The following is a 27,473-nucleotide window of genomic DNA, read 5'->3' as shown; positions in this document are numbered from 1 at the left end:
AGGGTAGGGGAAGACAACCTGGATGGGGCAAGGACCACCCTGGAAAAGTCTGTGGCCGTAGGTCCTCTACCACCTTCCAGCCCTTCACAAGAGGGCAGCTTGGGGCCATGGAGCCTGACCCACTAGCAGAAGCGAACCTGGGTCCAATCCTCTGCTCAGACCTTGGGACTTCCTGAGTTGGACTCCTTGGGCCGGCGGTGGGGGTGGGGGTGTGTGTGCTGCTGGCAGAAGGACACACATCAGCCTGCCCACAACCCCTACAGAAGAGCCTGGGCGGAGGGCTCCTCCATCCTGCCTACTTAGTCACCTGCTTCTGCTGAAAGCAGGGATCCCAGATCCTCTGCCCACCCCTCAGGGGGACAGGCGACGAGATGCCAAGACTCCTGGAACCCAGTGCTATGTGGGCCAACCAGTCTCTGCAGCCTGTACAAATGGGAGCATCTCCCCCTCCCAGGCAGCCTAAGGCCCAGGGTGGCGTGACAAAGAATGCAGGCCTGTGCCAGATGGGGCATGTGCCTGGCAGGCCTGCTGGGGCGGGACTGGAAGTGTGTGTGGGGGAAATCAAGAAATGAGACGCGAGCCGGAGGATCCTTCCCACATCCAGTGGACTGTGTAGATCTTCACTGTTGACAAACTAGCTGGTTTCACTCACACCTCAGCAACAAAAACCTGTATTTAAGGGGCCAATTCCAGGGATCCGGACTGGAGAGAGCAAAGGAGCGTGGCTAGAGGTCCCCCTGGGAGGTGGAGAATACCGCTGCCTCCTCAGGGGGCTGGGCTGGGCCCCCAGCACTCCTGGCAGTGGTAGGCAGAGCTGGCTGCCAGCTCCAGCCTCCGCCCTGGATTCACTCTATCCCGGCTCAGATCTGTGGTTGGGCTTCATCCAGGGGGCCCTCCGCCAAGAAGGAGCGAGGCTGGATCTGCAGGGGTAAAACAAGCAGTGAGCGGAAGGGGCGAGGGCAGGCTGCACTCCGTGCCTTCTGTCTCCCCCGTCCCCCAAAGGCTTCGGCTCCATGGTAGGGGTCGGCTCCTCGGCCCGTGACCTCAGGGAACCGGTGATGGGCTCAAGTCTTCTGGGCTACCCTTCCTCTTACCCACCAGCATCCATTACCTTGAAGGGTGTGCTTATCCCCACCACAGAATGTAGGTTGTTGCTATAGTAAAAAAGGAGAAACTGATCCTCAGTCTCACGGATGTCACTAATGTCGATGTACACCTGGAGGGAAGGACAGACGGAAGTGGATCAGCTCCATGGCCCCAGGCCCCATTCAGCTCTCAGAGACTAGGTATCCAGCTCTCTGTTCCTTCCAGAAGACAGGGGAGAGGTCAGACAAGCCCCCCTGCTGGAGATGTGGAATACCTATCTCAGGAAAGGGGGCAGGTACCTGGTTCAGCCCGTCGCTGAAGGAGACCTGGTTGTCCCTGACCCAGACATACGACACGTAGTCATTAATGTGGCGCAGCCCCACCTGTGGGAGGGGGGATCGGGCAGGTGGTCAGTGGTCTGGGAGGACACGGGACCCATGTCAAGTCCTACGGAGAGGATGGTCTCATTTCTAAGGCTGGCCATCATACCACCTGCCTCTTCCCCTTCACTGCTAGCCCCTCGATGGGCAAGGACCCTTGGGGTGGATGAGGGTAGCTCTGCAGTCTCTGTGCCCAACTCCCATGAGCACTCAGAATAGATAAACCGGTGGGGGGGGTGCGACTGATGGGCTCCCTGCCCGCCTGCCACGTCACCTTGTACAGGCCAATCCAGTCCCAGGGGCTGCTGAGGAAGTCTGCGGTCAGGGAGTAGCTGATCAGCATGTCGCTCTCCGTGGTGCACCGGCTCTCGGGCAGCAGGGTGATCAGTGGGGCAGATACCAATGGCTTCAGCTATACACAGGGGCGGGAAGGGGTTGAAGTCCCACAGCATCATTCCCTTCCCTGAGACGAATGTCCTTACTGTGCCCTTGCAACGGTCAGGGTCAGTGGGGAGGGATGGAGGGGCACCCACAGGTGAACCCTACTAGGCTGCCTTTAGAGTAGCAGACCTTGGCTGGCCAGCTGGAAAGAAGGGCCAAAGGCTGATCGGGGATGGCTGGCCCTGCCAGGAGGACGAGACTGGGGGCCAGCTGGGTAACCAAGCAGAGAGCCAAGTGCTGAGCAACGTCGGGGTGGGGGAGATCAGGGGCGCCGCTGGCGGGTTGAAGAAACAAGCCAAGGAGTTGCTCGCAGGCCCTTCACGGTTCCTGACCCAAAGGCCCAAATCCAATTTGGGGGCCTCTGGTGAGAACAGCTATAGGCATGTGAAGGGACACTGTGGTATAAAGACAGACAAACAGTAAGAGGGCAGCCAGCAGCTCAAAGGAGGTGAACACTGCCTTGGTCATGAGATGGCAAGATACAAGGATGGAGGGGGCTCCCTTTGCAACCTGAGCCCGATAGGTGTAGGACAAATGAAAGCAAGTCCTACTTCACATGGTAGGTAATAAGCATAATGGAACTCAGGAGCCCCAGGGGACAGTACTAAGAGGAAATGGAAACCTACTGACAAAGGGTTTGAACACATTTTTGACAGACAGAGCCATCAACAGCTCCTAAGAAGGGCTGGGATACCTGACCCGGGAGGAAAGGCAATCATGTCCTCCCACAGGTCTCCCCTGGGGCATCTGCTGACATGAGAGCCCAGGGCGGGAGGGTCTGGGGATGTGGCCCAGCATGGCTGCTCCTCTGCCAAGTGCTGGGCAGCCCAGAAATTTACCTCCAAGTCAAAGGTGCTAGTGACAGGCTTATGGTCACTGACGCTGTACAGCATGTGGCTGACGTAGCTCCTCAGAAACAGGGTGAAGTGGGGGGCTGACAGCGTCGGGGTGTGGATGGCGGCCTGGGGCTGCCGCTTCAGCCTCCACAGGATGCGGTCGGTCCACGCGGGCTTGCGCTTTTTCTCACTGGGGGTGGGAGGAGAGGAAGAATGGGGAGAGAAGGGGTGGCAGGTGAGCAGGAAGGGACCCACGAGCTTGCTGGATGCCCTAACACCAGGGCCTGTCAGCAGTCACGAGATCACCCTGGGACAGAGCTGGAGACCAGCATGGCAGCAGGCAGGAGGGTGTCCAATGGAACCAAAAGTATGCTGGCCTTTGTCAGACTCAGCCAAGGACCCTCAGTAGACTAGAGGGTCACAATCAAATTGTGACTCAGAAACATCCCGTTTAAAGCCTTTCTTATTTCTTGAACAAAAGCAGCAGAACATCAAAGAAGCTGAGGTTTGGAATTTGGAGTGAGACAGACCTGAGCTGGAATTTGGCTTCCCCCATACTAAAGACCCGACCTTAGGGAAGGAAAGGGAAGCATTTAGGGAAGGCTCACTACATGCCGGCAACCAGAACTATTTATTTCACTCTTCACAAGTGGAGAAAATGAGTCTTGGAGGGGAAGTAACTTTCCCAAAGTCACACAGCCACTGAGTGGTAGAGCCAGGACTCAAGGCCAGGCAGCATGACCACAGAGCATGTGCCCTTAATCACCAGGCCAACCCCTCTTAGGCCTCAGCTTCCTCATCTGTAGAAAGGAGATAACGGTAGTTATGTCATATGGTTGCTGAGATGATTAAATGAGACGAAACACAAAAAATGTTGAGCACCATGCTTCGTACAACATAAACTCTCTACATATACTGGCTATCGTGATGCTTTGTTCTCAAGAGTCAAGACCTCCCACCTGTTCTTTACTCACCAGCTTCCCTGACGGGCATAAGAGAGACCATATAGCCTGGTCAGATGATTCGCTGTAAACCTTTAAGGAGTCTTCACTGCTTCCAGAATAAAGCTCAAGTCTCCAAATGTGGCTGTCAAGGTGCACAGGAGCCTGACACCCCTTGTGCTACCTTATCTCCCTCCTCTGCCCCAGACCCACCTCACCATGGTGAATCTCTCAAGCCTCTGGGCCTCTACCTTACAGCTTTTGCTATCTATAACTCCCTTTGTCACAGGGAGAGGCCCAGTTCCAGTGCTGTTTTTGTCATAAAGCCGTCACTGACCTCTCTGCTTCCAAAGCATTCTACATAAGTACATCTCCTATTACAGTATATTGTAGTTCACTGTTTCCCAGTCAGCCTATCAGTTAGCATGTGAGCTTGGAAGGTAAGGACGGACTCTTGGCGTCTCCTGTGTATCCTCAGCATTAGCACAGAGACTGCCATGCAGTAGGTACTCAAGAAGTGCTCGTGAAACCCAAAGAATTAAAAAAAAAAAAAAAAACCCAAGCTCATTCTCTTTCCTCAAAAATGCCCACCTAGGGACTTCCCTGGTGGCACAGTGGATAAGAATCCTCCTGCCAATGCAGGGGACACGGGTTCGATCCCTGGTCCACGAAGATCCCACATGCCGCGGAGCAGCTAAGCCCGTGTGCCACAACTACTGAGCCTGTGCTCTAGAGCCCGCGAGCCACAACTACTGAAGCCCGCATGCCTAGAGCCTGTGCTCCGCAACAAGAGAAGCCACCCCAATGAGAAGCCTGTGCACCGCAACGAAGAGTGGCCCCCACTCGCCGCAACCAGAGAAAGCCCGCACGCAGCAACAAAGACCCAATGCAGCCAAAAATAAATAAAATTAAATCTTAAAAAATAAATAAAATGGTTTAAAAAAGTGAAAAATATATTTTAAAAAAATGCCCATTTATCCCAAAAAATGTCCACTTAATCATTTTTTAAAATAATTTATTTTATTTTTATTTATTTTTGGCTGCATTGGGTCTTCGTTGCTGCGCGCGGGCTTTCTCTAGTTGCGGCGAGCGGGGGCTACTCTCCGTTGCGGTGCGCGGGCTTCTCATTGCAGTGGCTTCTCTTGTTGCGGAGCACAGGCTCTAGGCGCGTGGGCTTCAGTAGTTGTGGCTCACGGGCTCTAGAGCACAGGCTCAGTAGTTGTGGCACACGGGCTTAGTTGCTCCACAGCATGTGGGATCTTCGTGGACCAGGGCTCGAACCCGTGTCCCCTGCACTGGCAGGCGGATTCTTAACCACTGCGCCACCAGGGAAGCCCTGCCCACCTAATCTTAACATATACAGTTTCATATGCTTATAATCAGTTTGAAATTCTATTTTTGTCTCCTGCTTTATTCACTTACTATTTTAAACAAACCTTTCTGGTATACGTCCATCACTTCAATAGCAATATGGTTTTCCAGCAATAGAGGCAGAATGGTGCCTCGGTGGCGAACTGACTCTAGTATCAGAGACCAGTTGGGGGAAGGTTTTGCCCCTGTTAATTAAGAGCTATGCGGTTCCAGGTTAGTGAATCTGGGGAGTGGTGCCCTTGGAGAGGGCACGGAAGCTCCTTCCCCTTCCCCATACCTTGTCCTACACATCTCTTCCATCTGCCTGCTTCTGAGTTATATCCTTTTACAACAAACCAGTAACTTAGTTTAAAAACAAGCTCTGCCCTTGGGCAAGTGGCTTCATCACCCCAAACCTCAGTTTCTTCCACTCTTAAGACCGGGTGATAACAGTGCTTACTTCAAAGAAACATTGTCGAGGGAGTGGTCAGGAAGTGGGAACTGGCCAGACCACCTCTGCTCGGCGCTCCTGGGTTGTTTGAATCCTTCACTCTTCTGAGAAGTGTTCAGGGGATAATCGGAATGTGGTATTCCCATCCCAGAGACAACAGACACTCAATCTCCAAACCAATCTTGGACATTCAGTGCCTAGCAATTCTTAAAACTTGGTAATGAACCACATGAATGTACCACTCTCCCTTTCAAAGCATCCTCCCCCCTTCCACTTCCCTATTATGGTCAAGAGCTCAAACTTGCCATCCCGTCAGGATCCTCCCCAAGTCCTGACCACAGCCTGACTCTCCTTCCCCCTCAGTACCTCAGCTTGGCTCTGCTTCCTCCTTGGGACTTCAGCCTGTCTCCCTTTCCTCCTTTTCCGTGGACTGGTCCACATTCATAACTGGGCACCTGTATTGTTCATTCTTTCAGTGAGCTTTACTGAGCCCTTATTATACGCCAGGCAACTGGGGATCTGCTAAATGGGATTGTCAAAGTCGTTGACGAGCTCGTTTAACAAACAAAAGGAACAAATGAGCAAAATAAATACATACCAACTAAATATTATACATTTCCCCCAGTTCTCCATTCCTAATAATAACTAAACACGGGGTCCTTCTGTGCATCAGATTGTTCCAATCCTTCCAACACTGGAAGAATGCCACGGGTCACATTTTCCTTCTTCTCCAGGACACTGAAGTTGAGTGAGGTCACCCTATGCAGGTGGGAGCTGGGTGCCTGCCCACGTTGCTGACTAGAGAGTCAGTGCTCCTTCCACTGCACCCGTCTCCTCCAGCTTGCCAGTGGTGGCCGATTCCCACTGTGTGTCACCAGAGCCGGGTCTCACTAATGCTTTTTTTCTTTTTAAATAAATTTATTTACTTATTTATTTTATTTTTGGTCATGTTGGGCCTTCATTGCTGCGAGCAGGGGCTACTCTTCGTTGCGGAGCATGGGCTGTAGGCATAGGCGTGCGGGCTTCAGTAGTTGCGGCTCGCGGGCTCTAGGGCACAGGCTCAGTAGTTGTGGCGCACAGGTTTAGTCGCTCTGTGGCACGTGGCATCTTCCCGGACCAGGGCTTGAACCTGTGTCCCCTGCATTGGCAGGCGGATACTTAACCACTGCGCCACCAGGGAAGTCCCATCACTAATGCTTTTTTTGGCTGAATGGTCGTGACTGAGTACAAGAATTATATCTGGAGATTACAGGCACACCTCGTTTCCTTGTGCTTCGCTTTTCCTGTACTGCGCCGATATTGTGATTTTTACAAATTGAACGTTTGTGGCAACACCGCGTCGAGCAAGACCATTAGCACAATTTTTCAAACGGCGTTTGCTCCCTCCATGTCTCTGAGTCACGTTTCGGTAGTTCTTATAACATTGCAAGCTTTTTTGCTGTTGTTGCAATTGTTACAGTGATCTGTGACCCTTGATGTTACTATTGCAAAAAGATTATGACTTGCTGAAGGCTAAGATGACGGCTAGCATTTTTTTACCAATAAAGCATTTTTAAATTAAGGTATGTACATTTTTTTTTAGACATAATGCTATTGCACACTCAACAGACTACAGTATAGTGTAAACATAACTTTTTTATGTATCAGGAAACCAAAACATTTGTGTGACTCTCTTTATTGTGATATTCGCCTTACTGCGGTGGTCTGGAACCAAACCCGCAATATCTCTCAGGTATGCCTGTAGTATGTCTTTACTTTCTAAAAATTAAAACCAAGTAGCTCTGCAGGATTCTCCTGGCTTAAGAGCCTAGAAAACTTGAGCTAGTGTACTGACCCAAAAGTAGTGATGTGTTCCATTTTTGGGTCTGAGAGCACTTTTCCTTTCGGCTCCCTATAGATGGCTTCTAAGTGTCTCGCTGAACTCTGGACTCGAGTCTTGAATAGATTGATCATAACATTCTCTGCTCACTGCCTAGCAGAGAGGTGGACTGGGTTCCTGTTGACTGCAACAAAACCATTGCAATCCCTGACTTTAATAGGATTTCCTGCCCTCAGCCCTTTCACCCTCCCGTGTAATGGAGCTGACCTCGTTTCTCATTACATCTTGGCTCCGGGACGCTGCCGAGGCTGGGCAAAGCTCCGTACCATGCCCTGCATGCAGCTCAGTCCCTCTGTACAGCGGGTCAACTCCACTCAAGATGCCTCTCAGCAGCGCTGCTGACTGATCAGAATGCCTGCGCTCCTTTCTGGCTCCCTGATAATAACTCTCATTGACTCCTCCTGGCTTCAGCTGCCCGCCTCCTTACCATTTGCTTTACCCTCCTTCGGCACTTCCACACAGAGTTCTGGAACCTTCTATGGGCCAACTCCTGGACTTGAGAGTGTTTATTTGGCTCTCTCACTCTGGGTGGGTCCCTCTGCTCCTTAAATACCTTATCTTTTCCTTTTGTCCTCTCAGGCTCCCAGTTTAAACATATGCCAGGCACTACGCTACACCCCAGGGACGGTCATAAATCAGATCCAGTCTCTGTGCACTGGGCATTCATAGCACAGCAAGAAAGGCACACTGTGTCTTAAAAGCAACACTGAAAGCATGGTGTGTGCAAGGCTTGCAGGCAGCATAAGGGAAGGAGAGAACTCTCAGTGAAACGGGCAAGGGTCAGGAAAGGCTTTTCAGATGGTTCAGATGATGTCTCAGCTGGGCTTTCAGGATGAATAACAGACTGATCAGACAGGAATGCTTCTGTTCACTATGTGGGGCTCAGGCCCTGCCCACCGCAGGAGCTCCCAGCTGGGAATATTTCAGTTACGATGTCCCCCCATAAGGCCCCTGTTCCTGTCCAGACATTCCTTCATTTCCTGGGCTCCAGGCAAGGGGAACTGGATTCACACAGACTCCAGTTCAAATTCCTGCTCCGTCACTTACTCTGTTACTACCTTACTTAGATCTTCTGAGACACAGTTTCCTTATATGTAAAAAGTCAGTATCAATGGCGCCTACCTAATGAAGATACAGTATGAATGAAGCGAAGTGATGCGGGCCAAGCACTCTGCACAATGCCTGGCCCATGGTCAGCACTCAATAATGTCAGTCACAATGTGGATTATACCTATTATGTGGAAACAGTATCTGCCTTCTCCTTAGCAAGGCTTTGCTATCCCAATCCTGCCCTCCTTTCTGCTGCTGCTGGCAAGACTGGCTGTGAACCCAGAGGCACTGTGGGCTAGAGGAAGGCATCGTGGGCAACACAGTCCAGAAAATTGGGTCTGAGCCCCAGCTCCGCCATCGCTAGCTGAGCCACCTGGGTAAGACCTTGAACATCTCTGAGCCTCTCTAGGCCATCTCAGTAACTTCCAGTCTCCTGCTGGTTTCCCTCCCATAACCAGGGGTGTGGGCACAGGGACACCTGGCCATACGGTCTGTCAGCAGCTCTCTTCCTGCTGGCAAGTGAGGTTTTGAAGTCAACTGGTAGAGGGTCCCAGCCCCCAAGGCCCCAGCCTGTCCCACTGAGGCCTGACAATTTCCACAGTGAGTCCATTGGAACTTCATTTCCAATGGATGGCTGGGGAGACTGTCAGCGGTGGACCTGGCCAGCAGGCCAGCTGGAGCCTGACCTCCTCCCTTCTTTCTGGCTTATACTGTAGCTCAGGCTGGACCCTGTTTCCAGTGTTCGTGGCCTCTTCTTGTGTGCACTGCCCTGGCTGTGACCCCACTCTGTCTTGCTCCACACACCTGAAATGGCTCATGCTCTCCCCCTTGCTTGGTGGGGACATTGTGGCTCTGCCACACGGCTTCCAGCACTGGGCCAGCAGCTCTTCCTCTCACCCCAGGCTGGCTGTGGACATACCTACTCACCTGCTAAATCCCAGAGGCCTGGGCCGCCCTGGAAGCGCCTCCTACCTCCCTCATAAGACAGTCTTGCTAGGGGAATACGTGAAGGAGCTGCTCCAGCTGAAACAAAGAGCCTCATAACATGTAGGGGGTTCTTTTTCTTCAAAGAGATGAGGATCCTTGCCCTACATTGGGCCAGGGACCTCTTGCCAGAGCTACTTTTGCCCCTCTGCCTAAGCCTAAGGTTTTGGTGGTCACTTAGTCCTTTCTCAGCTTCTGAGAAAAGTTTTCAGTAAAACTGCCACCTGAAGACATGAATCTAAAAACAACAACAGGGACTTCCCTGGTGGCGCAGTGGTTAAGAATACGCCTGCCAATGCAGGGCACACGGGTTCGAGCCCTGGTCCGGGAAGATCCCACATACCGCGGAGCAACTAAGCCCGTGCGCCACAACTATTGAGCCTGTGCTCTAGAGCCCACGAGCCACAGCTACTGAGCCCATGTGCCACAACTACTGAGCCCGAGCGCCTAGAGCCCATGCTCCGCAACAAGAGATGCCACCACAGTGAGAAGCCCACGCACCGCAACGAAGAGTAGCCCCCTGCTCGCCGCAACTAGAGAAAGCCCGCTTGCGGCAACGAAGACCCAACACAGCCAAAAATAAATAATAAATAAATTTATAAAAAAATAAATAATAAAATAAAATAAAAATAACAACAGCAGTTATCACAGTGCTTACCGGGTGCCAGGCACTGGTCTGGGCACATGCAAGGTCTCATTTAATCTTCAGCCCCGTGAAATAGGTATTGTTATCATCCCCGTTTTATAGATGACAAAATTGAGACTTAAATACCGTGTCCAAGGTCATACAGTTGATGAAGGGCAGAGCTGTGCTTCTAACTACCAGATGCACTATCTCTACATTATTCCCCATTAACTGCCCCCGACAACTACTACTTCACCTTCCTAAACAGTACCCGACCCACTCACAGCTGGGGCAGGGCTATGTAATACCAGTAATTGGCTGAGCCAAGCTTTCTGCCCCCCTGTCTGGGTAGGATCAGAAAGTCCTGGGGAGCGGGGACAACAGGGACAACATTCTGGGGCAGGGGTCCCCAGAATGCTGAAGTACAGTCCCCTCAAGTCAGCAATCAACTGTCTTCCCTCCCCTTTGGCTCTACCTGCCCTGCCCCCAACCCCTATTCCTGCCAGCAGTGTGTCTCCCCTTCCTGCTCTCTCTGCGGACAATCTGGGTCAGCTCCTACGGTCAGCATCTCACGAGGGGGGCGGGTGGTGCCACTCCTGAGAGGTGATGGCTGGATCTATTCCTGCTTCCCCGACACTTCTATTCGGAGGCAGCTCCCACTGCCACTAGGGCCAGCACGATCTGACTTCCCAGGCCCAGATCTGCGACAGGCTGATCCTCTCCTGGTGGAGCCCCCTCACCTGGTGTCATAGTTGTTGGAGTTCTTATCAAACTTGTAGGTGGGCGGGAAGAGCAGGGGGCCCTCCTGGAACTCCCGGAGCAGCGGGTCGTGTCTCTTGGCAATGCTGAGCTGGAGGGAAAGGCACAGTCCCATCTCCCAGCAGTCCTGCCCCAACGGCCTGGCACCACGCTCCAGTCAAGGGCTGGCACAAGCCATCGCAGTGGGGCAAGAGTCAAACCCGGCCACTCCACCTCCTCACTGCCCCAGCGGCAGCCTCGGCACCCCAGCTCCCGGCGCCCTCACCCCCGGGAGATCAGCTGGATCCTTTTGCAGACATTACCCCACGGTCCCAGGGGAGGCAGCTGCCTGCCCTTTCCCAGTTCTTGGACTACAGGGACCAGGCTCTGAATTCCATCTCCCTGGCAGCCACCAGCAGACGTGTGTCAGAGGGGAGGCTGGGGTAGCCAGGGTACCCCAAAGGGGTGGTATCTCATCCTCTAGGAGGCAAGCCAGGCTGGGGGTGGGAAAGACAACAGGGACACAAGAGGGCTGGCAATGGTGCAGGGCCACAGCAGGCCGAAGCCCTTCTCACTCCCTAATCTCATGCACACCCAGTGGCTGCGTCCTCGCTCCTCCAGCTGGAGACCGGGGCGGCCGGACAGGACTGGCTGCCCTACCCGCAGAGGTGAAGCCCTATTAGACCCCACCCTACCTGGGAACAGGGACTCGGGCGGCCTGGGAAAGGAGAACAGGCACTAGAGAACCTCCCCACATCTCATGTTGACCTCCACCCACCACGGGCTCAGACCACCCTTCGCGGCCCTCCCCTCATCAGATACCTGATCCTTCTCCCACAGGTCACTGTAGCACTGATTTTTTATGGATTCCCGAACAAAGTGCAACCCAAAGTCCTCAATCCGAAAGTTCATGTCTCCAAACCAGAGAATGAGGCTTCAGAAAGAAAGGAAAGCAGGTGGCCTGAAGGTTTGTGATGAGGTCAGAAAAGGCAGGACCACAGGGGTTCTGGCCACTCACTGCGGGAGAGCAGAAAGCTCGAGGGGTGGGTGAGAAGATCAGGTGAAGACAAGAGCAGGGCCCAACGGGACTGTTCTCACGGCCCCTACCCCGCCACCATTTAAGCCGAAGAGATGAGCCCCAAGGGGCACGCGGCAAATATGGAGCAGGCTCTAGCCCTCCCTCCTCAACTGGGCACCAGGCAAGGCTGAGAACCAGCCCTTCCGGGGACCTCAGGAACCACGAGGTTCTTGACCTGGGATGTTCGGAAGTGCCCAGAGTTTCCAGGCAGGGCAGAGGGGCCAGGGAAAGGGAAGGTGTTCCAGACCTCAGGGAGGCAAAGCTGCATAGGAGAGCAGATGGGGTGTCAGGAAAGAGGCTGGGAGAGGGTGGGAGATGGGGCGGACTGCCTCTGGCTGGGGAGCAGTGACCGGGCAGAGCATGCTTGCCTGGGCTGGCCTGGGGGAGAGGGCAGGGGCTGCAGTTCACAACGGCATGCTCACTCGTGGTCCAGGATGTTGGGGATATCCTGTGCCTCAAAATTCTGCATCTCCAGGATCCGGTCAAAGTGCTCCAGCCGCTGGTCATTGTTGGCCACGTGCGGGGGCAGATGGCAGTTGACGATGCTGACATAGTAGCCGTAAAACTTCAGGAAGATGTTGACACCCCCTTTGTTCCCCTGGTAGGTGGGCAGAAGGGTGGGAAGCCATTCTAGGGGGGACACACCTCTCTTTCCCCATCCTAGACCTGAGGGCAGATGGTCTCACCTCCTGTAGGATCTCCCAGAGTCAGACACTCAGCTCCCAGAGTGGCCTCTCCATCCACAGAGCCCAGCTCATCCACCTGCCATCCTAGGGATGCTAAGCCCCCCTGAGGCAGGAAGGTGGCTATGCAGGGCACTGGCCTGGACGGAGTGCCAAGATTCATTTCACCCCCTTTTTCATTTGCCCAGCTCTAAAGCCCCCAGCCCTGCCCATCCCAGTGAGACGGCCCCCCAGCTCTTGACTCAGACAACAGCTCAGTCCTTACCCAGTACCCAAAGAGGCCAGTGGGGGTGGATTTAGTAGAGAGGATCTGGATAAAGGGCAAATGCTGATACTTGGCAAAGATCAGTAAGAGAAGCCCCTGCATGCGGACACTGGAGACCTGCAGGACAGAGGGGCAATGGTCATTTGTGTCCCTCCAGGCCCTGTGCTGGGTGCTCTAGAGAGCCCTGATCCACATGGATGTCCTGCCCCAGGGGTCTATGGCATCTCTGCAGATGGAGTCTCAGCTGCCAAATGATGCAGGAGCAGAAACTGGAAGCTAAGCAAGTTCCAGTTTCTGCTCCTGGGCTTGGGGGTGGAGGGCAGAGAAGACAAGGCTGCCAGGGACCCACTGCCATCAGGAAGTCACCGACTCCTCGGCCCTGGCCCAGGCACGGTCAGGTGCTCTTCTCCTCAGTGTCCTCCTGAGTTTCCATGGGTACAGTGCGCCGGGGCTCAAAGAACGTCAAAGATACTCTACGGGACAGTGGCTAAGGGCCAGATCTGGGTTCAAATCCCAGCTCGGGCTCTTAGTATTTGATATTGGGCAAGTCTCAGCCTGTCTTCTCACTAATAAAGCAGGAATCTATCTCAAAGACGCTGGATTAACTGGCAGCTGTTATTTTTTTGGTTTAGGGATTCTTGAAAGTAAATGCAGGGAAGAAGCATGAGAGAGCCTTCTAGGGTGCTGAAAATGTTCTGTATCTTGATTTGACCAGTGGTAACATGTTCTGCATATACATATAAAAATCCACCTGGGGACTTCCCTGGTGGTCCAGTGGTTAAGACTCTGAGCTTCCACTGCAGGGGGCACGGGTTCCAACCCTGGTCAAGGAACTAAGATTCCACATGCTGCGTGGTGTGGCCAAAAAAAAAAAAAAGAAAATCCATCAAACTGGAGACTTAATTTCTGTATACATTATAGCTCAGTGGAAAAAAATTAAGAAAATGCTACTGAAAAATAATATAGACTGTGGGCAGTTGGTGTGTACGAAGGCCACGCAGAGGGGATGAGAGCGAGCACAGAGGACGTGTGTTCACAGATTGGGGAGAGTAGCTACCGTCCACTGACACACTGCCTTGCGCATTTAGTCTTCTAGCCAACCCTTCAAGGCAGCACCGAAGGACCGAGGCTCAAGGAGACGAAGGAACCAGTAGGACTACCTGGATATTCATTCAAAGGACCAGGACTGCCAAAATCCCTGCTCTCTGTGGCCGTGGAGGTGGGGTGGGAATGGGCCAGTGACCCTCTCTCTCAGCTGCAGGCTGTCTACACCCACCACCCGAGTAGCTATTTCCGGAGCATGAGGTGCAGAGGCCAAGGAGGAAATCCCCGGGTGGGGAGTGTGTACTGGGGCCTTCCAGGAATTATGAAACTTGATCCCACAGGCCAGGAGCTCTGGGACAGTGGAGAAGTCAAAGCAGGGGGAACCCCAAATCCAAGGCCGAGGGAGGGAGGTGTGAGAAACTAGGGTTCGGCAGAGGTTGCTACAGATGTGTCCCCTGCCTCACTCTCCACCCCCGGTCTCGGTCTCTCCCCTTCCCATGCAAATATGACAATGGAAGTGGGCGAAGGGCTGGACTAAGAGGGACTGACTCCCAGGGAGCTGATAAAGATTCAGGAAGAGTTTCAAGCTGAATCTGAACCCATAGAGTGGGTTGGGGCGATGGGCTCTACCACAAAGGCACCAGCTCGCTTTGAGAAGCCGCAGGGAAGGGGGCGTGGCGCAGGGAGGATGGAGGTGGGGGTGGGGCTGTGGGGAAAGGCAGGAGGCTCGAGGGGAAGTTCCAGTGGAGGAAATGAAGTAGGAGGAGCTAAGGAAGGGACTAGAGGGAGGTGGCTGGGAGCCTAGGAGCCGGCCAAGGGGGTTAGCCCCAGGCTTCTCAACCCATGGCTGGCAACTTCTGGCTAAGGAATAGGCTGCAGGCAGGGCTCGCCCTTCACCTCCACTCTCGGCCTGGGGAAGAAAGGTCATTTGCTTTGGGTGCCAGGCCCTCAGGCTGCTCTCCCAACCTCGGGAGGCCGCATGGATAGAATGAGCTGTGTCCATGCCGCAAGATGAGCTCACTTCCTTGGCTCAATTCCATCCTGCCAATCCCTTGCCAGTTAGCCAAGGTACAAGGAGGCCTCCAGTCTTGGAAAGGGAGTGGGTGGTGAGAGAGAAGCGGTTCTGCCCTCCGAGAAGGTCCAGCTCCAAGTCTGCAGCAAGAGGCCCGAGTGTGATGTGGAGGGAGCCAAGGGCTTGGGGGCTGGCATTTTTTAGCCTCAGCAGCAGGACCAAACCTTGTCTGCCGTCCTCCTGGCTCTGCCCTCCTCGGGAGGACTCACAGCTCTTGCTTCAGCACCCTTAGGCAAACTAGGGTAACAGAATTAATTCTGAAGAAATCCAGTCACCCAGGGAAGGGAAGAAAGGAATTCTGGTATTTCCAGGAAGCATTGCTTCTTGGAGGTATTTTGAGTGGGAGTGTGTTTCATCCCTTGGCTGTGCAGGGCAGAAGGGTGAGATCCAGCAACCTAGAGCCTTCCTGTAGATGCTCCTATGGTCTAAACATTCCCCAAAGAATACTGGCCCTACAGACTGAGAACCTTTTTCCTCCACACCTGTGTCCCCTCTCCTAACCTCTTCGCCCCTGAGAATTTGAGGTGCATATCCCTTATGATCAGAGGATACCCTCTGATACCAGCAGGCGAGTCGTGGGATACCTGTCAGCCTTAGAGATCATCAGTACAGCAATAAAGTACAGAAGCCAAGAACATGGGTTATTAAGTTTGAAAGATCTGGATCTGAACCCCAGATATCCTGTGAAACCTCTGAGTCTTGGTTTTACCTGTATAATACCTGTATTTCAAAAGAGTTAAGATTTTTAAATAACGTATATAAAGAGTTTGCTTATAATGCTTAACACCAAGTAAGCACTCGATAGATGGTGGCAGTTATTATGCTCTGAGATTTCAGGCTGGGCCTGAGAGTAGAGATTGGAGGCAGGGGGTGGGGTAGGCACTGAGGTGTTACTAAGCCCTGATGCACCTCCCCAAGGAATTCTCCTAACCTGAAAAATATCAAGGTCTTAAACTAGCCCCTGGGGTTCCAGCTCAGCTCCAGCTACCTCTGAACACACAAGGCAGGCAGGAGCCCCAGGGAGCCACGTGCAACTGAGGTTTGGGCCTTTAAATAAAAGGGAAAGAGCATGAAAGCTGGAGTGGGAGACCAAAGGACTAGGGATTAGTGATAAGAGGTGAGACACATTTCCCAACTGCCCATGAACTTATAAGTTACCTTGACGAAGCTCAGAGGGGAAAGCACATCCATGAAGAAACTGCTCCATGGGTCTTCAAAGGCAGTGTCAGAAAGGAGGCTCATGATCCCACAGTTCATTTCCTGCAAACTGCCCATCCCAGGTCAGAGGCTTCCCCCTGGCCTGGAGGGCGCTGCCTCTGCCGCAGACATTTAGCACTGCCCTCAGCCGACTTTCCAGCCTTGGGCTCTCATGACCATGGTCTCTCCCTCCCCTGGCTGTTGACTGCCAACCCCTTGCCATTGCTGATCCAGGACAACAGACACTGCCTGGCCCTGATGCAGGCTGAAAGCTCCTGGCCTTCAGACTCCAGAGTGAGGGCGTACAGGTTACAGCGGTTCCCCACAGGGACAACTTGGGACTGGTCAGGCTTACCTGATCTCAGATATAGGGATGCGTGACGGGCCCTGCAGACACCTACCCAATGACATACACGTCCAGATTCAGGTTCAGGTTGTTCAGCTGAAGCAGATCACTGAGGTCTGGAGGGGGTGCTGCAGAGGCCACGTTCCATGTCACGACATGTATGCTGAGAAGGGAAGCCATGGAGGAAGGAGGATGAGCCCTCATCCAGGTAACAGACAGGGGGCTGCGCCTGCTAACGGCTGCACCACAACCCGCTGTAGTCTGAATGGGAAACGTGTGTTTCTGCATCTGGTGGAGGGAATAGGGCCACTGAACTACAAGCCCTTCATCTTCACCTCTGTCCCCGAAGCAGGAAGTTCCCACCCTGGATTGGCTCCTCCGTGCAGGCGTACAGCTCCCTACACCTGGCAGCACTGGTGCTGCTGACACTAGGAGAGCTGCCAAAGTGGGGCTGAAGGTTTTGGAGTCAGGCAAGGGAAGGGGTGTGGATGGGGTGGACCGTCAGGAATTTATTAATTCCACCAGACCTTCATCTATGGCTCAGTAAGCAACTTTCCGCCCCCACTCTTCAATCCACGGGATCCTACAACCACCAGAAAGATTCTGGAGGTTCAGTTTTCACCTTGTGAGAGGCCTTAGTACTGCAAGACGGGAATTTCAAAAATAACAGAGATAACAGCACCACATTTCCTTCCTCACTCATCTCTGGAGCACAACCAATTCTGCCAAGCATTTCAGAAGAGCCTAAGAAGATTCTAAATAACGGGTTTCTCAACATCTCTCTCAAGACTCTACCCTCTTTTGGGAAAAGTCATCAATTGGATAACATCCACCTCAGCTTCACATAAACCCTAGGGAAACAACAGATCTAATCAGCAGCTCAGGGGATGGACAGACTTGCAAATCTCTTCATTTGAATAGTTACAGTAATGCTCCCAGGAAGCCCCCAGATTGTGCTGAGTACAGAACAGGCAGGGGCTACAAACCCTGCAGAGACCAAGAAGAACCACCAAGCCTCAGGTGAGTCCTAGGCACACCGTAAGGAGGAGGACCTGTAACAGTGTAAGATGCAGAATGGGGGCAGAGGGGGGAAGGAAAGGGCAGGATGTCCTTAAACATCTTTTCTCCACCAGACCCTGTGCTTAGAGGTCCATGTTCTAAAGAGCACAAATTGAAGAAATTCTTGGCCAGCTTAAAGCAACTTCCTGCCCCTCCATGTGAACATCAACAAAACAATACAATAACCACCTTCCCAGGCACTCAGCCAGAGGTTCCGTGCTTCGTTTGTTTACGGTCTCCCCCTGCTGTCCAACGGAGGATTAAGAGGCAGCTCTTTTACTCTAAGGCTCCTTGTTTTCCCAGGGACCTGCTCTAAGTGGATGGAGAGCCAAAGCCGGGATTTCTTGTACCCACTTTTAGGTCCCACGATTAGCAGCAAATCCTTGCATCGTGACCGGCACTAAGTTGGTGATTAGCGTTGTTCCTCGTTAAAGAACAAGCATGAGACCAGGCTATTATCACTTCACTAAAGGATCTTATCTAAATCTGATTTTGGGTTTCAGGAGGTCACAACAGGGTCAGGCAGACCCCATGATGTATGTGCTGATCCAAAGCAAGAACAAGGTTTCTACTCTAGAGCTAAAGGGAGAGTGCTTCGTTATGTTTTTAACTTCTAACAGCCCAACACTGCTGCCTCCTCCAGAACCCAACTGGGACACCTGCTTGGGGCGTCCAAGTGGGCAAGAACTTGGTGGCCTGAGTTTGGAGGGGGCGCGGGGTTCGACCCAACACAGCCCTCTCGATACTGGCCTGGGAGAATGTGGGAGGCCTCTGAACCAGAAGCAGCCCTGTAGGTCTGGCCCTTCTCTCTCAGTCTGGTTCTGCCCCAGACCCGCAGCCCCGATTGGGTCGGAGGCAGTGATCCCACCCCGAGCAGGCCGGCCTGCCCGCAGTCGCCTTCCTCACCTGAGCGTCCTGACTCTCAGCTCGGTCTGTGGGTTCATGGCCGCCATCGTCCCCACGCGGTGGCCCGGCCGGCTCGCTCTCCCCGCCGCAGCCTATCCTGGCCCAATCTGCCCCGCCTCTGGCAGCAGGTGCCGCCGGCCAGCTCCCTCTCCCGATTGTTTTTCTTCCGGATTTAGACCCTACGCTTCGGCTTCCGTAAGAGGCGGGGTCTGAGCGCACGGAGGGCTCTGGGTGGCGAGCTCGGGGGGAAGAGGCGGAACTCTTCAAGGAGCGCGAAACGGTGAAAGGCTAAGGGGAAAGGGGCCTAGGGGACGGGGACGTAAGAGAGGCGTGTCCTCGTGTCACCAGACCCCGATACAACACTGCCCCGCCCAGCGGCCGGGGCGCGCCGTGGCCCAGACACCGCCCAGGCGGCTCCCAGCGTGCCTCGCGCGAGGTCGGCCTGGAGGGGCCGTCTTCCGGCGGAAGCCGCCGCCTCGCCCCGCCCCGGCGCGTCGCATTTCACTAGCACAGAACGTGAGGTCTCGGCCTTCGGCGTTGTCTCCCTCCAGGTTCCCAACGTCCCGAGGGGCAGAAGGCGAGGGGAGGCGGCGCAGCCACCCACTGTCCGGCCTGTAATCCAGTCTCTTTCCCAACTACAGGTAATCTCTCTCCTCTTGGTCAGTGAGCGCCTCCATTCTCCACTCTCACGTTCAAGTGTTTTCCGCTCTTCAAACTCATGCAAGCTATTACACATTGGACGTTTGGGGGCTCCTGGACTCAGAAGGCTATATACATCAGTGAACGAAAAATAAGTCACTGCCTCTGTTTACGACCAAACATGAAATGAAGATTATTTATTGTGCCAAAGACTAACTATGATTTCCTTCAATCACTGGTTTTTAATTTTTTGGGGGGGGGCGGGGGCAGGACAGTGCATGGGATTCCTTTGAAGAACTGATGAGAGCCATGACTCTCCCCAGAAAAATGCACCACAACTTTACAAACAAGCTTCATGAGGTTTACAGACTCGGAAGCCAGGGTTAAGAACAACCTTAAATAAATGTTTTCCTTGGTAGGATGGGTAAAAGAGGGGGATGTGGAGAGGAGGGAAGACAAAAACAAAAAGGAAATACTGCCAGTAGAAAATGGCCAAATTACTTTCAGAAATGTGATATTTGCATAAGTAAAATGATAAGGGGATTGTTTTAGTTTACACAAATCAACATGCAACAATTTTCTTTCTAATCCTTCCCTAGTAAAACTGGGGAGATCAGCAAGAGTTTGAGGATACCTAAGTTGTAAAATGGACATAAGGACATCACCAATAAGCTGGACTCCAGAAAGCTCTGTCTAGGATTTTATTAGACTGCTTTTTCCCCCAATATAACCCATATTGGAAGATTGAGACAAAAAGGCACAAACTCACATTAAATAAACAAGGTAATCTAATCAGTTCTACAAAGTGTATTTTGTAAAAGAAGTAGCACTAGGAACCAACCAAAATACGTCAGGGAGTCCCAGCAGGGACTGTAAGAGAATTTGGGAAGATATACACATGTCCACAATACTGACCCTGTCCCCAACCTCTCTCCATAAGAAGGCCAGAGCCCAGCACCCCTCCTACAGAGGCACTGCTGCTTCCAACTGGGACAGCGGCCCTGAAAGCAGCTGGTCTGAAGGGGCGTGGCACATCCTCAGGTACTACCCCAGGAGCTGAGCCTTGCATCATAAGCCCCTCTGAGTGCTAGTCAGTTTGGGGGGTGGGTAAGGAGGGAAGGGGGATACTTAAAAGAAGCCAACACTGCTGCCCAGCAGCGACACTATCCATGGGGACGGAACAGACCAGGTACGTCCCTTCTTATGTTGATGTGGGCTGGAGCCCCAAATCCAGCTGACCTCAGGAAACACCAGTTCAGCTCTTGTGGATGCTGGACTGGGGCAACAGGTGGAGGTGGGAGGAGCCAGAGAAAAGGCCGACAAGGAGCGAGCCCCGCCCCTAGAATTGGAGTGATATGTGTGGATCTCAGAGAAGAGCTGAAGGGAGGAGACTGACAACTGCTGACCCTCAAACCACATAAACAATAGTCTGCCTAGAATATCACCGTTTGTTTCTCCCAGGCTAACCCACATCTGGACTTAACTTAGTTGATGAATGTTAAGAAGGGAAAAAGCTTTAAGCACAAATATAATTATAGCTAATACAGAGCTTGTAGGAAAACATTTATATTTTTCTCCAGTAGGAATGTCTATTCAACTTTCCCAGTCAAATAAATGCTACCAGCAGTTGGGATGCTAATAACCAACTGAATTGCCCCAGATCCACTACTATAGACCCCACAAGGTGAGGAGACTGTGACAGGATATCTCCTGGCCCCAGAGGGGGCCTCAGTGAAGGTGGGAGCTAACCACGCTGAGTCTGTCCACCCTTACCCCAGGAGGGCCACAGGGAAGCAGCCATCAGGAAGTCACAGGTTTCATCCTGTGTGACACTCCCTTATTGCACTTAGAAATGAGTAAGGCAAAACAAACTGACAAAAACCTAAGGACAGATCATCCCATCCTACTTCTCACTCCCCGAACAGAGATTTGGTCTCGCATTAGCAGTTGCACCCAGGCTAGCATGGGCTTGAGTCACTGCACACTCGGCCAACAAACTTCACAAGGTTTGGGAAATGTCAGGTGACACCACAGCTATCTCAGATTCTCCCACTGGGAAGGCATACTCGGGCTCTGCCAAGTCACAGGGAACCGTGAAGCACTCGGCAGCTTCTGTTCCCCGGAGCCTGGACTTTCTCACCAGCCAGCTTTGGGAGAGCTCCGTACTACGATCGCTACTTGCTTTTGATTGTCCAGGGCAGAACTCAGCATGGGGGCAGGACGAGCTGAGTTCTTGATCCCCAAATTCCTTTCCAGCAACTGGAGACGTGGGGGAACGTGTTCTGGGAAGAAGCTTTTTGCATGCTTGTTTTGTGCAGCATGAAAAGATCAAGACCCATTGCGTCCTGACCAGCCTCAGACAGAGGACAGGAATCTAAGAAAGCACAGAGAAAAGGGGATTATTGCTGAGTGGCAGCACCAGCCCAAAAGGGAAGAGGAGCGTGGACGTACAGAGCTCCTCGGGGGGCAGACTAGTAGGTAGGTATGGGGCAGACTCAATTCTAAGGGCCACACGGGACAGTTCCCTCCAGGTAGAGTTGACCCGGGCACATTACGGGCTCTGCGGAGATACACAGTGGGCAACAGGAGGGCCAAGAAACCATAGGTATTTCTAAGACTAGTGACCAGAGATGCAATGCCTGGGGCAGGGGTTATTTGTATTTGTTTAATTTTCAAAACAGGCTGGCTGGGCCTTGGGTACTTCCATGGTGCCCAGAGCACTCTAACAGTGGGTTACTGGGAGCAGAGGTCAGAGTTATGAAGCCACATTGCTGTTCTGTGGAACTGGAAGGGAAAAAAATATGTATTTCTAACTCATCCCTTCTCCCCAGGTGAGCACTCAAAATTGCAAAGATCTGCCCAGGAAGCAAAATACCTCAAGTTTATCCCAAGGTTGAAAACTAACAAAGTAAATCATTTAAAATCACCACATCACAAAAGGCAGCTATTTTGAAAGACTAAAAATGTCACTTGGAAATAAAGGGGGCGGGGGCACACAGAAATGGGTCAAGAACACAATGGTTGGAGAGGGAGGAGCTGTAAATACAGCCACCTACACGCCACATATCTCAGAGGGGCAGGCTCCCGCACACACGGGCTTCGTAATACCAGACAGTCTATTTGTTCACAATGTTAAAGGGCATCTAGAATTAACTACAGTAAGGGATCAAAGTTGCCTGAAGAATGGGCACAGAAAGGCTGCGTCCGAAGATGGCCTGTCACTCAGGAGGGTGGAGCTGCTGGGCCTTCCTGTTGACCACTGTCTTGCAAAACTAGAAGAGAAATACAATTATTAAGGAAGCAACAAAGGAAAACAGAAACGCACTGTAAATCATTCATGGGGGAATTGCAAAAGGAGGAAGGATGCCAGGCAGTGTAGTGGGGGGCTGTGGGGGGGGAGAGGAAACTAAGGTCCAAGCAGTGATGAGAAGCTGGCATCTCCTCAATCCACTTCATCCTACCGTTTTATCTCCCAGAAGTTCTACTCAAGCACACAGGGCAGGGAGAGCAAGCAGTGGTTTGCTTCACTGCTGGTGAAAGCCCAGGCCTCCTTAGCACCGTAGTGCTCGAGGACAACCAGGCTTTATTTGATAACATAATTTTCCCTCAGAGCCTGATGGGAGCAAGACCAGGCTTCTCATTCCATGCCTAATCCCCTCTGAGCTGCTGGAATAACAGCAAGTGTGGAGGTGTGCAGGACACTGGGTGCTAATACAATGTAGGGTCTTGGGAAGGAGTGACCACATGAAACAAGAGACATCCCATCCTGGTCCTATGACCTGGGCAGAAACACTCTCCAAGTATCTGAAAGATGCTGCCTCTGAACTACTTTGTCTGGGATCAGAGGGTATAGAGAGAAAGGAAATGAAGCACCAGACCCAACAAGGACCACTAGGAAAAGCTGTCTGGACGGCAAATTTTCCAAGGGAGAGGTAGGGAACAGCTCTGGCACAGGGGGGTACAGGGAGCACCCAGAATGCCAGCTTCAACTTGAAATGGCTCAAGTTACGAGAGGAAGAGTAATTAGGTGCAGATAAGCTTTGATTCTCATCCACTGCCCCCACCCCAGCCGCACTTCCCACCACCCTGTCCTTGTCTCTGAGTGGTTCTTTGTACAATCACACAGATCCCTGAAATATCTTAACAGTCATAACCTCTTCCTCTTTCCGAAGCCTGAGAGCTATTAAGCATCGCGATCATCATTAATGCTAGAGGGCAGGACGAGGAAAGAAGCAGGGTTTCTGCCTCCAGAGTGAGCTGCTGAGCCTTGAGGACCCAAACCAATTCTGGCGTCTATGTCATGCTCAGTGAGAAATGCAGTACATACAGTGCAGAAGGGGGAGGAGTGGCTTTAGTCATCCGCTGTCATTCCTTTCACTGGGTCCTTCTGTCTCATCTGGAACAGAAAAAACAGGAAAAATTGAAGGTTTTTGCTGTTGATGGAACTCTACAACAAATACATGCCTCCTTCTTCTCAATCCTGCCAGTGGATAGGGTAGAGCATTTGTTTTGTGCACAAAGCACATCAGAAGAACAGAATTCTGTGTACATACAGCCAAAGTCATACTATTTATAGCTCTGTCATTGGTCCCACCATCCATGATTTCCATTTCTCTCCCCTGCATCCCACTGTTGGGCTTTAGTTCTTAAGCTCCTCTCTCTTTCATTCATTCAACAAATATTTATGAAGCATCTTTTTTTGTGCAAGGAACTGCTCCAGGCCTGAACCAGCCTGAATTCAGCTGTGAACCAAAACAGACCAAGTCTCTCCTCAAGGAGCTTACACTCTGGGACAAGGTGGGGGGAGAACGAACAAACTATGCCGGGTGGGGCTGTGGGCTGCTGGGACGGAGAGACTGTGGGAAAGTGCTATTTTATGAGCAGGCTGTGGAGGGCCTCTCTGATAAGTGACATTTGAGAAAAGACCAGAAGGAAGTGAGGGGGGAAATCCCGTGGGCACCCTGGGGGGTGGGGGGCAGGGAGCATTCCAGGTGGAGGGAACAGCAATTCCCTCTCCTGAGCTCTGCCTAGAGGCTTTGCCTAGTCAGCCAGGTGGGCAGAGTTTGGCACCAGAGTTCGGCATCAGAACGCAGGGATCGAGAATGCAGGGAGTGGATCTCAGCTTGGCAGAAGTGCGAGGCTGCTGGAAAACAGGGTGGGACCTTCTCTGGAAGCACTGAGTGGTCCCTGCCCTGGCACCTTCCAAGCAGCAGAGGACACAACTTCTTGTTGGGGATACTGTGGGGCCATCTCTCTCAAATCCTTTCCAACTTGAAAATTCTGTTAACATGTATATTTTAACTTCCCATTAGATATGTCTTCATTATCTGTGAGTTTTCTGCTCAACTTTCATTCTTTACTCATTCAACAGCTTTTGAGCACATAGAGCATAAGCACTGGAATAAAACTGCCTGGATCATATTCTGGCTCCATCACTAAATTGTGTGACCTTGAACAAATGACTTCACTGCTAAGCCTCAATTACTGTAATAATAAAATAGAGATAATAGTACACATGTCATGGGGTTGTGGTGAAGATTAAGATATTCACGTGGAGTACTTAGCACAGCAGAGTGCTTGGCACTCTGTACATGTTATCTGTGTTGTTAATGTCTTTATTCCAAACAGCGTAGTGAAGGGGATGTGTGTGTACACAGCTCTCAAGAACCTGCACTTTTAAGCTACAGCCTCCTCAGTTTTTGTTTTATTCACTTGACTTTAATACTGCCACTGTGCAGAGATCCTATCTCAGTAGTAGTAGTTCTCCACTGGGAAACATCTTCAAATACACTCTCTGCTACGTTTCAAGCCCGTGTCTATTGTTTGCACCCCCTTGCCCCACCAGCTATTATGATCAGTAAGTCCATGTGGAACCTGGACATGAGAAAAACATTCTCCTGGTCCTCCCCAAAGGTTCCCATAGTCACTCCTTACTGACAACAATTACTGTCATTACACCTAAGGTCTTAGCTTAGCCTTTTAGGCTAGAGTTTCCTCAGACTTGATCAAGATTATTGTCTGGGGCACTTGTAGGTTCTTGGGCTCCAGACCTGATGAATCAGAATCTACAGGAGATGGACCCTAAATGAGTCATAAAATCAGTCAGTCTCACAAGCCTCACTTTTCATCGTCCCCAGCCAAGATCCTCTGCTCCAAACAGGAAAGTCTGTTTTCTGACACCAAGCCAGTATGTGCTTATTCCTAGCTTCCCCTGGAATGCCTCTCCCTGTAGATTTTGCTCAAAACTCACTTTCCTGAATGATATCTTTAATAGTGCTCCTATAACTTCAGTTATTATCTGTTAATATACTACTTTATAAGGGTTCAACAAATTCAAGATTTTTTCAACATGACAAATCTGTTAAGGATAAGGGCACTGTCATATTTTTTAAAAGATAAGAAGTTAACCTTGTGGTGTTAGGTTGGAATGGGAAGGTATCTGTGTGATCATAATGTGTCAGCTAGATATAGAAATAACTACAGATGTTAAAGTCCCCCAGCTCCATCCTATGAGAAAGTCTGGGAGCAGCAACACCCCAACAGTAGTGAGCACGTTCAGCACCCAAACACCATCCTCCAGTAAAGGAACCAGGGCTCCTTGGTGATACAGCTGATTCTAGGGCTGGTCATAGAAAGAGCAAGACGAGCCTGGAACACCTTGCTGTGCTTCAGGTGAACAAAGGTAACTTCACCAGAACTGGACAGAAAGACAGAATACAATGAAAAGCACACCGAAGTCTGTGACGTTTCGGCCTAAAATACAGAAACTGGATCTAATCACGCAGAATCATTGGACAAACCCAAATTGAAAGACATTCTACAAAGTGACTAGCCTGTAACTTCCACAAATGTCAAGGTCATAGAAGTCCCAGAAAACTGAGGAGCTGCACCAGACTGAGACTAGAAGGGTGCAGTGTGTGATCCCGGGTCATACCCTTTCCTTTAAAGGAATGGGTTCTCTGGGTTCAAGAGTATACAGGAGTTCTCAGTATTCTTCTTGTCAGTTTTAGTAAGTTTGAAACTCTTTCAAAATAAAATTTTTTAAGACAGAAAAGCACTCTTTAAATGTCTGCTCACTAATGACCATTCATGTAAATTTTCAATTATCAGGGAGGCTAAGATTTAGTATCATGGGACCAAAGCTCCTTGGGCCTCAAGCAGATCCTTGTATACCCTGAGAGTCCACCACCTGGCTTTAATTTACTAACGCGAAGCCAGGTCCTCTTTTCCTACTGCTTGAAATAAGATGCAACTTCCTATCAGGAAACACGATAGCTTCCTTTACTCTCAGAGACAAGGTCCCCCCCATAGAGGGTGCCACTGAAATAAAAATGCATTATTTCATTCTTATAATGAAATGCTCTAAGAATGCTTATTTCCTGTTTCCTGGGGCCTAAATGACACAAGAGATTTTATCTGATGTTTGTAGTGTTCCTTGGATCAAACCACTGCAGGCTATATATATATACATATAGTCGAGGAACATGAAAATAGAAGCTCTAGTCCTGGTTTGTTTGTTTTTAGCAGTGGTTTCCTCTAGGGAATGAGGCCTAAGGTTGGAAGAAAGGGACTTTTTTATCTACTGGTTTTCTTTATTTATTTGGACTTCTATTTTTTAACATTTTTCTCTATCTTTTGAAAACTGTTTTTACTATAAGTATGAAATACTCCTTTACTTAAAGAAACTTGTATAAGTATCAATGTCAATTTCCTGGGTGTGATATTGTACACTGTTTTGCAAGATGTCACTGGGAGAAAGGGATCTCCTCTCTGTATTATTTCTTATACCTGCATGTGAATCTTATAATCATCTCAAAATAAAAAGTTCAATAAAAAAATAAAGCTAGTAAAAAAAAACAACAAAAAACAATCAGTTTAAGACACTGAAAAGTAACCACAAACCAGTTAGTTCTGAAAGTGCACAGATATGAGGCAAATGTGGAATTGTTTTTAGAACCTCTCTAGGGATTTCCCTGGCAGTCCAATGGTTAAGACTTCGCCTTCCAATGGAGGGGGTGCGGGTTCGATCCCTGGTCTGGGAGCTAAGATCCCACCACATGCCTCATGGCCAAAAAACCAAAACATAAAACAGACACAATATTGTAACAAATTCAATAAAGACTTTAAAAATGGTCCACATCGGGCTTCCCTGGTGGCGCAGTGGTTGAGAGTCTGCCTGCCGATGCAGGGGACACGGGTTCGTGCCCCGGTCTGGGAAGATCCCACATGCTGCGGAGCGGCTAGGCCCGTGAGCCATGGCCGCTGAGCCTGCACGTCCGGCCACAACAGTGAGAGGCCTGCGTAACGCAAAAAAAAAAAAAAAAAAAAAAAAAGGTCCACATCAAAAAAAATCTTACAAAAAAGAAGAACCTCTCTAGAAAGCCACTCTATAAACAGATTCAGCCTTTGGGGGAAGAAATTTG

General features: G+C 51.1%; 2 protein-coding genes and 1 long non-coding RNA gene across 6 annotated transcripts in view; 1 reads left to right on the top strand and 2 right to left on the bottom strand.

Annotated features, from left to right (window-relative positions):
* Window positions 1-655: 655 nt before the first annotated feature.
* Window positions 656-19,623, bottom strand: INPP5K (inositol polyphosphate-5-phosphatase K). 4 transcript variants are annotated; one of them, XM_022596187.3, is made up of 12 exons: window positions 18,412-19,623; window positions 16,502-16,609; window positions 16,062-16,170; window positions 12,788-12,904; window positions 12,262-12,437; window positions 11,584-11,695; window positions 10,764-10,873; window positions 2,747-2,933; window positions 1,741-1,878; window positions 1,386-1,469; window positions 1,112-1,216; window positions 656-920 (listed from the first exon to the last, which is right to left on the bottom strand). In XM_022596187.3, exons 1-12 carry the CDS (start codon window positions 18,456-18,458, stop codon window positions 861-863), a joined length of 1,353 nt encoding a protein of 450 aa, XP_022451895.1. In that variant the 5' UTR covers window positions 18,459-19,623; the 3' UTR covers window positions 656-860. The 4 variants fall into 4 exon arrangements, with proteins under 4 accessions (XP_022451895.1, XP_022451896.1, XP_022451897.1 ...); XM_022596188.3 differs by lacking the exon at window positions 1,386-1,469; XM_022596189.3 differs by lacking the exon at window positions 12,788-12,904.
* On the top strand, window positions 18,605-27,389 carry LOC149744824 (uncharacterized). Its single transcript, XR_016388894.1, has 2 exons — window positions 18,605-19,052; window positions 19,650-27,389. It is a non-coding gene; the product is annotated as an uncharacterized LOC149744824 (long non-coding RNA).
* The window catches only part of PITPNA (phosphatidylinositol transfer protein alpha), a 40,835-nt gene continuing 33,099 nt past the window's right edge, over window positions 19,738-27,473 (bottom strand). The window contains exons 11-12 of the mRNA XM_022596190.3: window positions 23,378-23,446; window positions 19,738-22,322 (exon numbers count right to left, since the gene is read on the bottom strand). Of these exons, the coding sequence (XP_022451898.1) occupies window positions 23,402-23,446 (45 nt within the window). The 3' untranslated portion in view covers window positions 19,738-22,322; window positions 23,378-23,401. The remainder of the gene's footprint in view (window positions 22,323-23,377; window positions 23,447-27,473) is intronic.

Source organism: Delphinapterus leucas, chromosome 19 (assembly GCF_059928025.1).
Source record: "Delphinapterus leucas isolate spDelLeu-1000000601 "Yukka" chromosome 19, BTC_Dleu_Yukka2, whole genome shotgun sequence".
Lineage (NCBI taxonomy): Eukaryota > Metazoa > Chordata > Mammalia > Artiodactyla > Monodontidae > Delphinapterus > Delphinapterus leucas.
Note: the sequence above shows the minus strand (reverse complement) of the source record. Positions and strands in the feature narration are given on the sequence as shown.

Coding starts and splice junctions, on each gene's coding strand:
- INPP5K (XM_022596187.3), bottom strand. CDS start 18,458: ATGGCGGCCATGAACCCACAGACCGAGCTGAGAGTCAGGACGCTCAG. Junction 16,610..18,411: donor CTGAGAGTCAGGACGCTCAG/GTGAGGAAGGCG, acceptor TTCCCTTCTCAG/CATACATGTCGTGACATGGA. Junction 11,696..12,261: donor CCCAACATCCTGGACCACGA/GTGAGCATGCCG, acceptor TTCTTTCTGAAG/CCTCATTCTCTGGTTTGGAG.